The sequence below is a fragment of the Rhinolophus sinicus genome, linkage group LG07 (assembly GCF_036562045.2).
Source record: "Rhinolophus sinicus isolate RSC01 linkage group LG07, ASM3656204v1, whole genome shotgun sequence".
In the NCBI taxonomy this organism is placed as follows: Eukaryota; Metazoa; Chordata; class Mammalia; order Chiroptera; family Rhinolophidae; genus Rhinolophus; species Rhinolophus sinicus.
In genome coordinates, this window is record NC_133757.1 from 16,101,464 (window position 1) to 16,114,996 (window position 13,533).

The window sequence follows — 13,533 nt, forward strand, 5'->3', positions numbered from 1 at the left end:
CACACACACACACACACACACACACACACACACGGGAAAACTAGCAATAGTCTAAACACACAGGATCACCTATGTTAGACATTTTTAATTGTTAGAACAAAAAAGACTGCAAAAGCTCAATCAATCCATAAGTCCACATTTCATTCTTTTATGTCAGAATAGTACAATAAGATATTACGCTTGAATAACCATAAGTAAACATACAAATTGTTGGGTATGCTAAAATAATAGGTAGCAAAAGAAGGAAACGCAAGAATGAAACATTAATCAACAAAGTTGAGAAATAATTTTAAAAAAGAGTATTGTATCTTGCCCAATTAATCTCTAAGCAAAACGAGTGAAAATATTTTTCAAACAGAACCAACAAAACCCAAATTAAAAATAATGTGTTAAACAATAACAGATTTTGGTGACTGAGATGCTAAACAGGCTTTGATATTGTTGTATAAGGGTAATAACTTGGGCCACAGGAGTGTTGCAGCTACTATTAATCTTGATAATAAACAGTATGTTCTATGCAGTTCGTCTTTCTACAGTACCTTTGTTTAATAACTGAACTGGGTGGGGAGTTGAGTTTTAAGACCAGCCATACAACTTTTCCTTAATAGCTTTTATTGCCAGTTGCCAAAATAACACGAGAAAGATTTATGTGGAGCTAGAAGGGAATGTAGCATACCAATATTCAACCCTGGTTTCTTCCTTCTGCACATCAAAAATAAAATTAATACTAATTATTAATTTTAATTTCTATAATCATACCTATTCTTTCTTCTTCGGATTTTTTATCTCAGTGGTGGCTATATATCTATAGCATACTCATTTTTAGGCAATCTCAATTGTCAAATGATTTACCCAGGTGTAAAGACTTCCTAGTTTTCCCTTCATTATTTTGCAGGCTTGTTTCAAGCACTTACCCTAATCCACTTCTTACCTCTGGTAAAGTAGAAATGTTATTGTTCTCTAAATTTAATTCTTCAAGTGCACTGCATTTTGCCAGTGATCTGGGTATTGCTGACAGTCTGTTGTATCTCAGACCAAGGCGATTTAAACTGGACAGATTTCCTGTGAACACAAAATAAAAGAAGTTACTTTTTAAAAATATGATGAGCCTCTTGCTGTCCTAGGCTATCAACCAAATATTTATGAATGACTGTGAAACACTATTTCAGCACGATCCTTAATTTCCAGTACCAAGGACCAGCACACTACAGTCTATCCATTAGGAGGAAATGGAAACCATTTCTGTGTCCACCTGTTAGAGGAATAATGAAATACACGGCTATAAGTCGATTTTAAAAATGAATTATTAGAAAGTACTGGCATACTTTAATAACAAATTAACCTTTAGATAAGGCTTAATTAAATAACATCAAGTAGTGTATATATTAAATTTAGACAGTTATCCCATCTGTATCTATGTGATGATGATCCAACATGGAACAAGTGGCTACATATAAAAAATGTACATGTAATTTTGAAGGAGAAATTTCCAAAATTCTAAAATAGTTTTCTTTAAAATATATGATGCACATTTTATGAGATGATAAAGGTCCAATGTTTTCCATGAGTTTAAATATAAACATTCCAAAATTTTCTGAAAAGTTGACCTGATGGTAAAAAAATTTCTCAAAATTATTTTAAAAATTTACAAGGAAATGTGGAAATTATAGTCTCTCTAAGCATATATTATCTAAGCATATACAAGCTTGAGCACAAATTAGCCACTACTGAATACATAAAAAAGGAGAGCAGAAAAACAGGCATTTTCCAGTTTTATTGCCAAGACTACATACATGGCAAGTTACAGGTAAGTTACATGGATGAATATGATATCTGCTGTCATAAAAGATTTAAATCAAATTTAACTTCCCAAACAAAATACACTAGAAAATAAGTACACTTTGACAACCCTCCAAAATAAATAAATAAATGAACAGTAATGAGAATATAGTATTCCTGTGTCCTGACTGATTAATTTCTTTTCTGACTTCAAATTACAACTGAGCTATAACATTTTTAGATGGCCCAGGTTTAAATGTCAAATTAGCCTCTGATTTAAAATTAAACAATATTACCAGTGTTAGAAACTATGGAAGTGGATGCCTGTGTCACACATAACTTTTTGGAGACAATATTTTGATGCCTTTCAACTTTCAGCAACCTTCTTTGATGTTTATCTATTTCTTTCTTTTTGCTTTATCTCTTTTTCAAAAAGTTGTTGCATGTGTAACTTTCTTTCTTAGATGCAATGTTACTACAATACTTACAGAAAACATTCATTATCCTGTAGCATAAGTTAAACCCTAGGAGGGGGTTTGAAACTGCAGGAGGGCTGTCACTATGCCTCATAACCCCCATCTAGTTATCACTCGTCCGCATATTCCTCTGTTGCTAAAGAAATCAGTGATTGGAGTTATAGGAAATGACCAAATGGAGTTAATTTTTACCCTTTACATTTTCAAGGTAAGAATTAGTCCTTTACAATGAATATACTCTGATAATTCTATACCATAAGTCTAGCCAACTATAATGTTAAAAAAGAAAGAAAAATAAAAACTTAGCTACCATTTTAATTCCCGTAATTAGAACTATTCCAAAGGTATGCTGTGCTCATTTATATTACTTTCTCATAATAGTGTTTGGAAACTGGGCCAAGAGTTTGGTGGTTCTGATTAAGAGTCCAATAAGCAGAAAACGGAATACAAAAGCAATAAAAACTACCACTTAGCGAAGACAACTTAATTTTGTCTTTAAAGTGCTTTCTAAGTTAACCAAGGATGCTTCACTAGTGCCTTCCTGATGACATTCTAATGGGATGTGTCAATTTTGGAGGGAAAAATGAAAACAAGCAGAGGATTAGGTAACTTTCCAAAGCTCCAGAGAATTCAGAGATTAGAAATAAGGGCAAGAAAAAAATTTACTATTGCTATCATGCTATCACTGCACTATGACATTGAATATGATAGACATGTTACTTAAAAGTTGGGTTGGCAGAAAATAATGTGCTAACTATATTAATTATAGTCCTATTTCTAATGGCCATAAATCAGGACAACCTATATGTTCAAGAATAGATTAATGATTATTTAAATTGGAGACATCACAGGTGTAATAGAAAAAACAAAAGATTTTGTATTATCTATGTGGGCCTGGACAAATTACTCATCCATCAAGTGGGGATAATGCCAAATACCTGACAAGGTTGCTCTAAGGGTTAAATACGTGGAAGATATTAGCACAATGGCTTACACGGGACAGATACATAAAACATGATTTTATTCTATGGTATGTCTATATTCTGCTATATTCTGTACCTACTAAGATTATGTTACAAAAATTTTTAAGAGGAGAAAGACTAAGTTATAATGCTAAGTGAAAACAGCAGGATAAAATTGTACATTTTGCATGACCTCCACAGTGTAAAAAATACATGCATGCAAAAAGACTGGAAAGAAAACACATCAAAACTAACAGTTATCAATGCATGGAAGAATTATGGAGGATTAAAATATTTTTCTTTGAACTTGTTTTTTCCTGATTTTCTGTAGTTTTATAATTTTAAAACTTCCTTTTGATAAAGAAAAATCTAATTCTAAAGTTACTTTAATTTTAAAAATTGTGGTATCTTTCTACCATCCCTTCTTTCGAATGAATGTTTTACATCACGAAGATGTTTATTTACTAATGTAGAGGTAACGTGTTTGGACACTCTACATGGTGAGGCTCATCTTTTCCATACAGTGAGTATATCAGCTAAATTGTGGGGAAAACGGAGCATGCTGGTTTGAAGTTTTAGATAGCCATCCTGAGGAAAAAAGGTAAGAGATTAGAAAGATACCCAAGAAGCAGCAATAAGAGCCATTGGAGTCAGTTCTCCTTCCATCACCATATATTTGATCCCCCTTACCTTCATTGTACACCTGAAATCTATGTAATTTTACTAACAACTGTCACCCCAATAAATTTAATAAAATAAAACAAAATTTAAAAAAAAAAAAAAAAAGAGCCATTGGAGAGTAATCCCCATGGACTTTGGCATAAAATATGCGAAGTGACTTGTCGAAGTCACCCACCAGTTAGTGGTAGAGCTACAATCAAGCTCAGTTGGCTCCTTATCAAGTAATTGTTTTTCAAGATCTTCATTGACTTTGCCCCAGTTAGCTTGTTTTATTCTGACACGGAAGAAAAATCTGTTTATTCTTACTTCCATGCTGTTTGACTGTCCATGCTGTTGTGCTCATGGAATACATTTTTATTCCATACTAAGTCCAACACATTTGTTCGTGAAGCTCTCCCTGGCCACTCTATCAAAATCTTATTAGTCTCCCTGTAATCTGGACTCATGGCAGCATACTGTCTTCACCACAAATTGGCATTTAATTGTATTTGCTCTTATGTTATTAGTCATTGCATGGATTAGTTAGCTCCCCAACAAACTGAAAACTCTTTTTCTACGTATTTCTATCTCCCCATAGAATCTGCTTTAGTGCTAAGCACACAGCAGACATTTATTCATACTTTCTTAATAATTATAGAAGCTAAAACATTTCCGTATTTGTCCTCCTTTCTAAAATGGCATGTCTATGAAACACAGACTTTACTAAATATGATTTTAAAATATACATCAGATTTGCCAGGTCTATCTGAATACAAATTAATTCTTCTACAAATATTTGCAATAATTTTATTCTAAGATATCCAATTCCTAAGGAGCCCATTTTTAGATATCAGCTGTAAACAAAGAACTAACAATTCAAACTCTCTGCATTCATCCACCCCACCAAATAATTTTTAAATTACAAAATACATGAATGCATCTTACTCTCTTCCCAGATAACCATGGTTTGTAGTCTAATATATACAGAGACCTTTTTCTAAGCTTTTACTTACACATACAAATACAGGGATTTTTTTTTCATGTGTGTGTGTGTTTTCATATAAATGGGATTATTCTATATGCTCCCCCCTCCCATATAACAGGTCGTAGTAAAGACTGATAAATGATAAACCTCATTTTATTTAACCTTTGTAAAGTATTCTATGATGTGTTTGAACCATTATCTCTTCAATCATTTCCCAATTTGACGGCATTTCTAATTTTTAAAAAGGTATTCTGTAATGAACAACCTTACACATATATCTTTGTACACATGTAAAAGCATTTCTGATGTATCAGAAGATAGATATTTTAAATCTTGATAGCTAGTACAAGATTATATCAATTTCATCCCCACCAAAAGTAAAGGACAGTGCCCATTTACTCACATCCTTTCAAAATGGGGATGGAGGAAAGATATCATTATTTGATTTCTTGCCTATCCCATGCCCACGGCCACTATAGCTATACCAAGGCTGGTAAAAGTGGTAAAAGTGGAAATCTTCCTACAAGCAGTGATAATGTCTGACTATAAAGAACTTTAAAATGTTTTGAACAAATTTTAATTTGCTGTGCATGAAGCTGAAGATAAAAGAGGCAGTCAACCTTAAAAAAAACTGGAAGTAAATTAGACCAACCCTTTCTCTCCTTCACACCACTGCGTTCCCTATGGAAGAAAGCTGTTACACTGTAACAAAATGGCTGAAGCATTCACCAAGGGGTCTTTAAAATCTGCCAGAGGAGGAAAGGGCTTGTTAATAGTGGAAAGTCCCCATAATTTTGCTCCATCAACTGACATGCCTCTTTCAATCACTGTTTACAGTAGAACAGTAGACAAATATAATATTTTAACCATTTTTTATTCTCACTGAAACTTAAAAGCTTTCTCTGCTAACAAAGATTAGTATGGTAACCAAATTCTAAATGCTTATCAACTCAAAAGCACAGTCAATAGAACCAGATTCCTGAAACTTCTCTCCCAAAGACAAAATAACTTTTAATTTCTCACTTTTAAAATCAGGTTCCTAGAATTTAAAAATTACAAAATGAAAAGGATGGTGAAATTGCCAAGTCACATTAAGTAGTACAGAATCAGTGATTATTTAAATACAAAGGATGCTTTAAACTTTCTTAAACTTTTTCTTTTTTCCGTGTGTGAGAGAGAGAGTGTGTGTGTTAGAAGAGGCTGAACTTTAAAAACTGTAATGTATGAATATGTTATTCTGATGAAGACCTCACATTTGCAAAGCCTTTATTACTTTCTTGAGAGTATGGCATGTTCAAAGAGTCATCCACACTTTGACAAAATCTATTACTCTCAGACAAAATAAAAGAGGTGAAAAGAATTAAGGATAAAATATCAAAACTCTCTTATGTCAGAAAAAAACTTGACATCAGAAGTCTGGCATTTACTGTGATTCACCCCTGCAGTGGTTTCAACCTCTAACCTCTTTCAATGAGCGGTTTTAACCACAAAATAAACTGCAACCTCGAAATCAAGCCATAGCTTGCTTCAATGTTGAGCCATTGCTACTGAGAAATAAAATCAATGTTGCTGAGATTCTGTGTATAAATGTAGGCTGATCATTGCCAATCACTGGCATTTAGCTTTTAAGTGCTTAATTTTGCCGGCAAGTTGTTCTGTGCTCCACTTGACAGCTTGCTTTTTTATGCTGTCAGATTTTTAAAATATGGCAACACCAAATGGCTATGAATTAAACTTAGATACTTTCAATTTCAGCAAATATAATCAGCATCTTTAGGTTAATTCAGTACAACTTTTCAGTAAGACTCTAACTCAAATAGCCTTAATCTTACATTAACAAAGCAGCAAAAAGTCAGTAGAAAAGACACACAGTTCTTATGATGAAATATAAAAGGTACAATGTTTTTCAACATTAAACTAAAAAACTGAAAGCACACTGTAAAGCAAGCAACACAAAAATTCTTAAATGTCGAAAACCCAAAAGAATTCCACTATTAAAAGGAAAACTGGTAAAGTTGCTATATGTAAGCTGCACTGTAATTACCTAAAATCTAACTACTAAAACTCTACTTGTTGATAAAACCACAATTACTATAACATTTCTTCAGAGCCCAGTGCAACAAAAAGACCTCTGTGAATTGTTCTGTGCTCCAGCCTTGAAGGCAAGGTCTTGTTGCATACTTTTCTCTTTATCTCATTTTGAGGAAATAGAAAGTAAAATATATTTTCCTACTTCAGACACCCTCCCTCTACCTCACCCCCATCCCCCATTTCATAAAACCACCAGAGATCTCAGAAGGCGTAAGGTATCATCAGGTTCACAGTTAGAAACAAAATGACTATTGTAATGAAGCTTAATATTTTCTTTAGTTCATAACTGATCTTGAATTAGGAAATATTTACATGAAAGAGAATACACTTTTTGGTCTTCCACGGGACCTATTAATGGTTAAATCAGAGAAACTATAAATACGTGCTTAAGCACTCTCACTTAACTGCAACCAGCTAGCTGCCCTGGCCCCTCCCCATTTCCTTCTGCCTCTTCTCCACATCCTCTGAGCTGTCAGTGATCCAGGCACAGCTCAGCCTGGAAGTAAAGGGCAGTGATTAGTGCCAAGAAATGACAACTACTCTAAGGGTGTTCACGTTAAATAAAAAAAGGGGTAAACATCTCGGTCTACGCATTTAAAAAAAGAAAAGGAAACGAAGTGCTTTGGGGGACAGTGACTGTAAGGTGACAGAAGATTTGACTTTGAACTGTAAGTGTAGGGCAAATTTCTTTAGACCAGGGAAAATAGAGTAGAGCAGCTGCTGCAGAACTAGCATCAATTCTCCAGGACAGGTGTTGGTTTTTTGTTTGTTTTTCATCTTAAGTTATACTTTTCAAGAAGCAGACTAGGAAAAAGAGAGAAAGTATCAGGAAACCTATGTTCTAATGAAGTGTGCCACTATCTGTTTTGGGTGAATTGCTCTTCTCCAATAAATAAGAAAGAGAATCTCAAAGGTCATTTAAAACTATTGAGATTTGTAACAGACCAAAACCCAAATGTTCAAATTTCTCACCAAATCTCAACCTTGTGCTATACAATCAAAGTACTGGGGATAAGAGGGATGGAAAAAGTCAAAAGAATTGTTTTAACAAGCATAGTATATGATAAATGACTACAATAATATAAAAAATTTAAATAAACATTACTTATTTATTTTGCCATTATACTGTTTCCCCCAAAATAAGACCTAAACGAACAATCAGCTCTAACGCATCTTTTGGAGCAAAAATTAATATAAGGCCCGGTCTTATTTGACCAGGTCTTATATTAATTTTTGCTCCAAAAGATGTGTTAGAGCTGATGGTCTGGCTAGGTCTTATTTTCGGGGAAACACGGTATTAGGTTGGTGCAAAAGCAATTGTGGTTTTTGCAATTTTTTAACCTTTTACACCGCAATTACTTTTGCACCAAGCTAATACTTGAAATAACAGCTGCACTTTATCTGTTGGCAACTTTCAAAGCATATGAAAAGAAATATTAAAAAATTCCATATTGTTAATACTCCAGTTCGCATTGCTTTATTCCCCCCTCTCCCCCCGCCCTGGTTCAAGCCATTGTCTCTCAGTCTAGTTGTGAAGGACACAGCTCCCTGGCCCATGCTAGTGTTATGAGCCTTGCACACTCCCCCCTCCCACCCCCCTGCAGTCAGTCAGCCGCTCACAGCAGCACAGGGTAGCCTGAGGCAGCAGGCTGCTGCAGCAGCTCGCATCGACCTCCAGCTGCTCACATCAGCCCAGCTCAGCTGTTGTTCACAATCTTAGCTGTAGAGGGCGCAGCTCACTGGCCCATGTGGGAACCCAACTGTCAACCTCCGCGTTAGGAGCATGGCGCTCCAACCACCTGAGCTACCGGGCGGGACCCGTCATTGCTTTCTAATACATACTTGTAATCTGACCGTATAGAATGTGCTAGAAGTGAGGCACTTTTGTTATTCTGATATAACATCTTACAAGAGATTTATAATGAAGTAAAATGTTTATATATTAATAAACACACTTAAAATACACAAGAATTACTTCTGATGGAACAGAGAAATGTAAAATTAAGAAAGCCAGGAGGGAGAAGGATACATGGAGAAGTTATCCTTTGTCAGAGGAAGTGAATCCAAAGGACCCTAGTCCTACTTACTAACAGCAAGATTTTATCATCCACCACCACCTATGCTTTCTCTGTTTGCTAGGACTATTGCTTTTAGTGCATTAATTGCATCCCTCTTTGATTGTTATTTAACAGAGATACAAACACATTCATAAAATATTAAATAACAAAATATTGTTATACTATTTGAAAGTAAGAAAAGGGCTGATTGATAACCATGTCCTATATATCCATTTGATCTGTTGAAAGAGTAGAGGAAATATGTGGATACTTAGGAGAAAAGAGCTCTAAGCAAAGCGACCAGAAAGAACAAAGGCTCGGAGGCTAGAACTTGCCTAACACACTCACAGAACAATCAAGTATCTAGGATCTATAGTATCCTAAGAAATACAAAGTGACTAAGAATCAATGAGAGGGATAAGAAAATTTTACATTTCAAGCATCTTTAATTTCAGTTCCTCTGCCTGATTTGCAGTAGAGCAAACAACCCTTATTTTTCTTTTTAAGATTGAGCAAGACTTTAATTTTATAAACGTAAGTTGCTTTTATAATGTGCTTTTATGTGACATTCCACTGAAAAGTGACCATGGTAAGATTACATATTATTCTTTCCTTTCTCCTTTATTGTTCCAATTAGTTGGTTGTTCAAAATAAACAAACTTACAACACAAACTAAAATGTAATTCAAGAAAACTATACTGAAATAAAAACTAAACCTGTATGTTGAAATGGCTCAGAGTATCTCAGGAAAATGGACCCTGAAAGATCAACACTGAGAAATACAATAGAGTTCCTAAACTTAAAAAAAAAAAAAAATAGCCAGGCAAAAGATTAAGTCACTTACAATGGGAAAAAATTGGACTGGCCTCCTACTTTTGTACATTCAATTCCAGAAGACAGAACTACCTGTTAGTTCTACTAAGATGTTCAAGGAAAGGAAGTTGGACCCAATGACTTTCATATCCATCCAAACTGTTCTTCAAGCATAAAGGTTACAAAAACTAGGGAACTACTTTTCATGAACCATTTCCCAGAAAACTACTACAAGACTGACTTCAGCCAACCAAGAGATTGGGGCAACTATGGCAACAGAACTGTTGATGAACATGAAAACTAAAACAAAAATAGAGATTAGTGTAGCAAGACATACCATAAATGTTACATGTCCTGACAGTGTAACTAACAAAAATTAAGAGGAAAAGAGACAAAAAAGAACAGACATGTAGAAGAATTCATTGATTGCCTCATCTATGTCACTCCACTCAACAAAAGTAGAATACACATCCAGTTGCACATGGAATACTAATCAAGATAGACCATATACTGAGCCATAAGTTTCAATAAATTTAAATGATTCAAGGCACATAAAGTATTTTCTCAACAACAATGAAATTAAATTAGAAATCAATAACAGAAAGACCCTTGAAAAACTGTGAGATATTGGGAACTAAATAACATGCTTCTAAATAAACCATAGCTCATAGAAGAAACAGAAAGGTATATTAGAAAGTATTTTGAACAAATCAAAACAGGAAAACACAACATATCATAATTTGTGGGATGCTGCTAAAGTCATACATAAGGGTAAATTTATAGCACTAAATGCCTATATGAGAAGGTCTGAAATCAATGAACTCAAGTTTCCATCATAAGAAACTAGAAAAAGAACAAATAAAACTCAAAGTAAGCCAATGAAAGAAAATAATAAAGGTCAAGATTGACTACAAGATTGACTACAAGTGGAAATCAATGAAATAAAAATCAGAGAAGCAATAGAGATAATCAATAAAATTGATACACCTCTAACCAATTGGGAAAAAAGGGGAGAAGATCTAAGTTACCCATATCAGGAATGAGAAAAGTGGCATTACTATAGATTTATAGATATTCAAACAATAGGGGAATATTATAAACAATTTATGCCTATTAAATGTGACAAGTTAAATGAAATGGACATATTGTTACATAATATTTATTATTATTATACATGAAAGACACAAATGATCAAGTTTGCTCAAGAAAAAAGTGATAACCTAAATAGCCCTATATCTATTAAACAAATTGAAGTTGTTTTTAAAAACATTGCTACAAAAAAAAATCTTGAGGGCTGGCCCGGTGGCTCAGGCGGTTAGAGCTCCATGCTCTTAACTCCGAAGGCTGCTGGTTCGATTCCCACATGGGCCAGTGGGCTCTCAACCACAAGGTTGCCAGTTCAATTCCTCGAGTCCCTCAAGGGATGGTAGGCAGCGTCCCCTGCAACTAAGATTGAACACGGCACCTCGAGCTGAGCTGCCGCTGAGCTCCCGGATGGCTCAGTTGGTTGGAGCGCGTCCTCTCAACCACAAGGTTGCCTATTTCGACTCCCTCAAGGGATGGTGGGCTGTGCCCCCTGCAACTAGCAACGGCAACTGGACCTGGAGCTGGGCTGTGCCCTCCACAACTAAGACTGAAAGAACAACAACTTAACTTGGAAAAAATTCCTGAAAGTACACACTGTTCCCCAATAAAGTCCTGTGCCCCTCCCCCAATAAAATCTTTTTTAAAAAAAATCTTGACCCAGGTGGCTTCACTAATGAATTTCACCAAATATTAATGAAGAAATAATGCCAATTTTATACAAACTGTTCCAAAACTTGAAAAGACAGGAACACTTCCCAACTTATAATATGTGGACAACATTACCTTGAAACTGAAACTATACAAAGAGATTTTACAACAAGCAAAACAAGTAAATTTAATTTTTAAGACTTCTACCAGAATGTATATTTTTTCATTATTTCTTGGTAAGCAATTTCAATCTTATCTGTTTTTTTGTCAAGTTCTGGGTTTTTGTCAAGTTCGGGCAAATATTATAAAATTATATTTTATTAGGTTCTTTGCTGTATTACCTCTATTCTCTTTCTACAACTTCTTGTCCTGTCTCCCACGACTTTTTTTCCCACTTTTTTTGTATTTTTCTGTCTTTTTGTTCTAGATTCTAGGCAATTTTTTCCACTTATCTTACACATTACTATTTTGATCTTTGCATGTGTTCATATTATACAGTATTTTCCATTAAATTTATTTGGCAAAGTATTCTAAGAAATATATTTTTTGTTTCCTTTTTCTATCAGCCTAATCATCTTTTTCAAATGCAGTATATAACTTTTCTATGCTAGTTTTCTTCTAGGGTCACAGCTCTTTGTTTTTCTTGGGTCATTTCAATAGACTTTAAAGAGTGAAAAGCAAGAAGTAATTGTGTTCAGTCCCCACTGGACCAGGAACCTGATTCTTTTATATACAAAGGAAATTTGGTCGAATATTTACTATAAATATTAACAGAACAATTCACTGTGTGTTATAGACTATTGTGCCTTTCAGAGATGAACCTAATCAAATTACTAGTTAACTAGAATACTTAGTCTGTTGTCACTACAAATAGTAATGTGATTTAAAGAGCTCTGGGCCAAGAATCAAGAATATATACGTTCTCAGATTGCTTTTATGTAAAGAAACAGTTGTCCTGTAGCCTAAGACAGTCTATTATAACTTATTAAAAAATTCCTTAACAATTGCTTCTGCTTCAAGTAACGGTAGACTAGGCAGGTAATTCAAGCAAACCCTCCCATTGAAAAATACTAAAAACACTTCTAAAACAAAAATCAGAGAGGTAACAAGATAATGACTAATTACCAGGCCAGAAACCAGCTGGGAACCCAGAGACAAGCAAAAACACTGGAGAGGATTTTATCCTGAGAGCACTTCCCTAACTAGAAGCTGAAGCTGAAAGGCTAAAGCATGTTTCTGCCCGGTCAAAACCTAGAACCTGCCAAGGGTGTGGAGTCTCCTAACAGATATCAACTGGGACCCTCCAGGGCTGCCCCATAGTACTAAGTGTGAACTGGAAATAAAATAGCCCTACAATTAGTCTGCAGCCTGCCTTTAAATCAGCTGGGAGATCAGAAAAATCTCAAGCCTTAGAACATAAATGGATTAAAGTCGTCCTCTAGGTACTGACAGAAGGAAACAAAAATCCTTCTGGAGAAAAATATCAACATTGGCCTTAGATGATTTAATAATATAACCTCATAAATATTCATTAGTGAAATTATATAAATTAAGTATGGGTGTAATTTTTCTAAATAAACATTATAGTAGTCTTTTACCACATCAATAACTAAAAAGGTGTCCCCATTTTCTAAATTCCAATAAATTGTATAAATGTATGGGCATTGAGAGAAATAAACAAGACTATATAAATATAGGGCATATTAAAGTAAGAGCAATTCAACTTTTTGCAGTTTGGCTAAGTCTTTGAAACACATTTTACACTTAAAAACATCTCATCTCTTAGTCCCTCAATATTGCAGATGAACACACATTAAACTATATTGGCCATTGTTTTAAAAACTAAACAGCTATGGTTTTATTTTTCAGTGTGGTCTACTTTAGCAAAGAAGGGACCTTTACCATAGCATGCAGCTTTCTGAAATAAGCAAAAACAAAAAATGCACCCATTCTGCAATTCAAGCACAGCGCTATAG

General features: G+C 34.6%; 1 protein-coding gene across 5 annotated transcripts in view; it reads right to left on the reverse strand.

Moving 5' to 3' along the window:
* Positions 1 to 13,533, reverse strand: part of SHOC2 (SHOC2 leucine rich repeat scaffold protein) — a 69,035-nt gene that overhangs the window by 14,801 nt on the left and 40,701 nt on the right. For all 5 annotated transcript variants that reach the window (XM_074339070.1, XM_019725120.2, XM_074339071.1 and 2 more), the window contains exon 4: positions 932 to 1,062. In XM_074339070.1, coding sequence (XP_074195171.1) covers positions 932 to 1,062 — 131 coding nt within the window. The remainder of the gene's footprint in view (positions 1 to 931; positions 1,063 to 13,533) is intronic.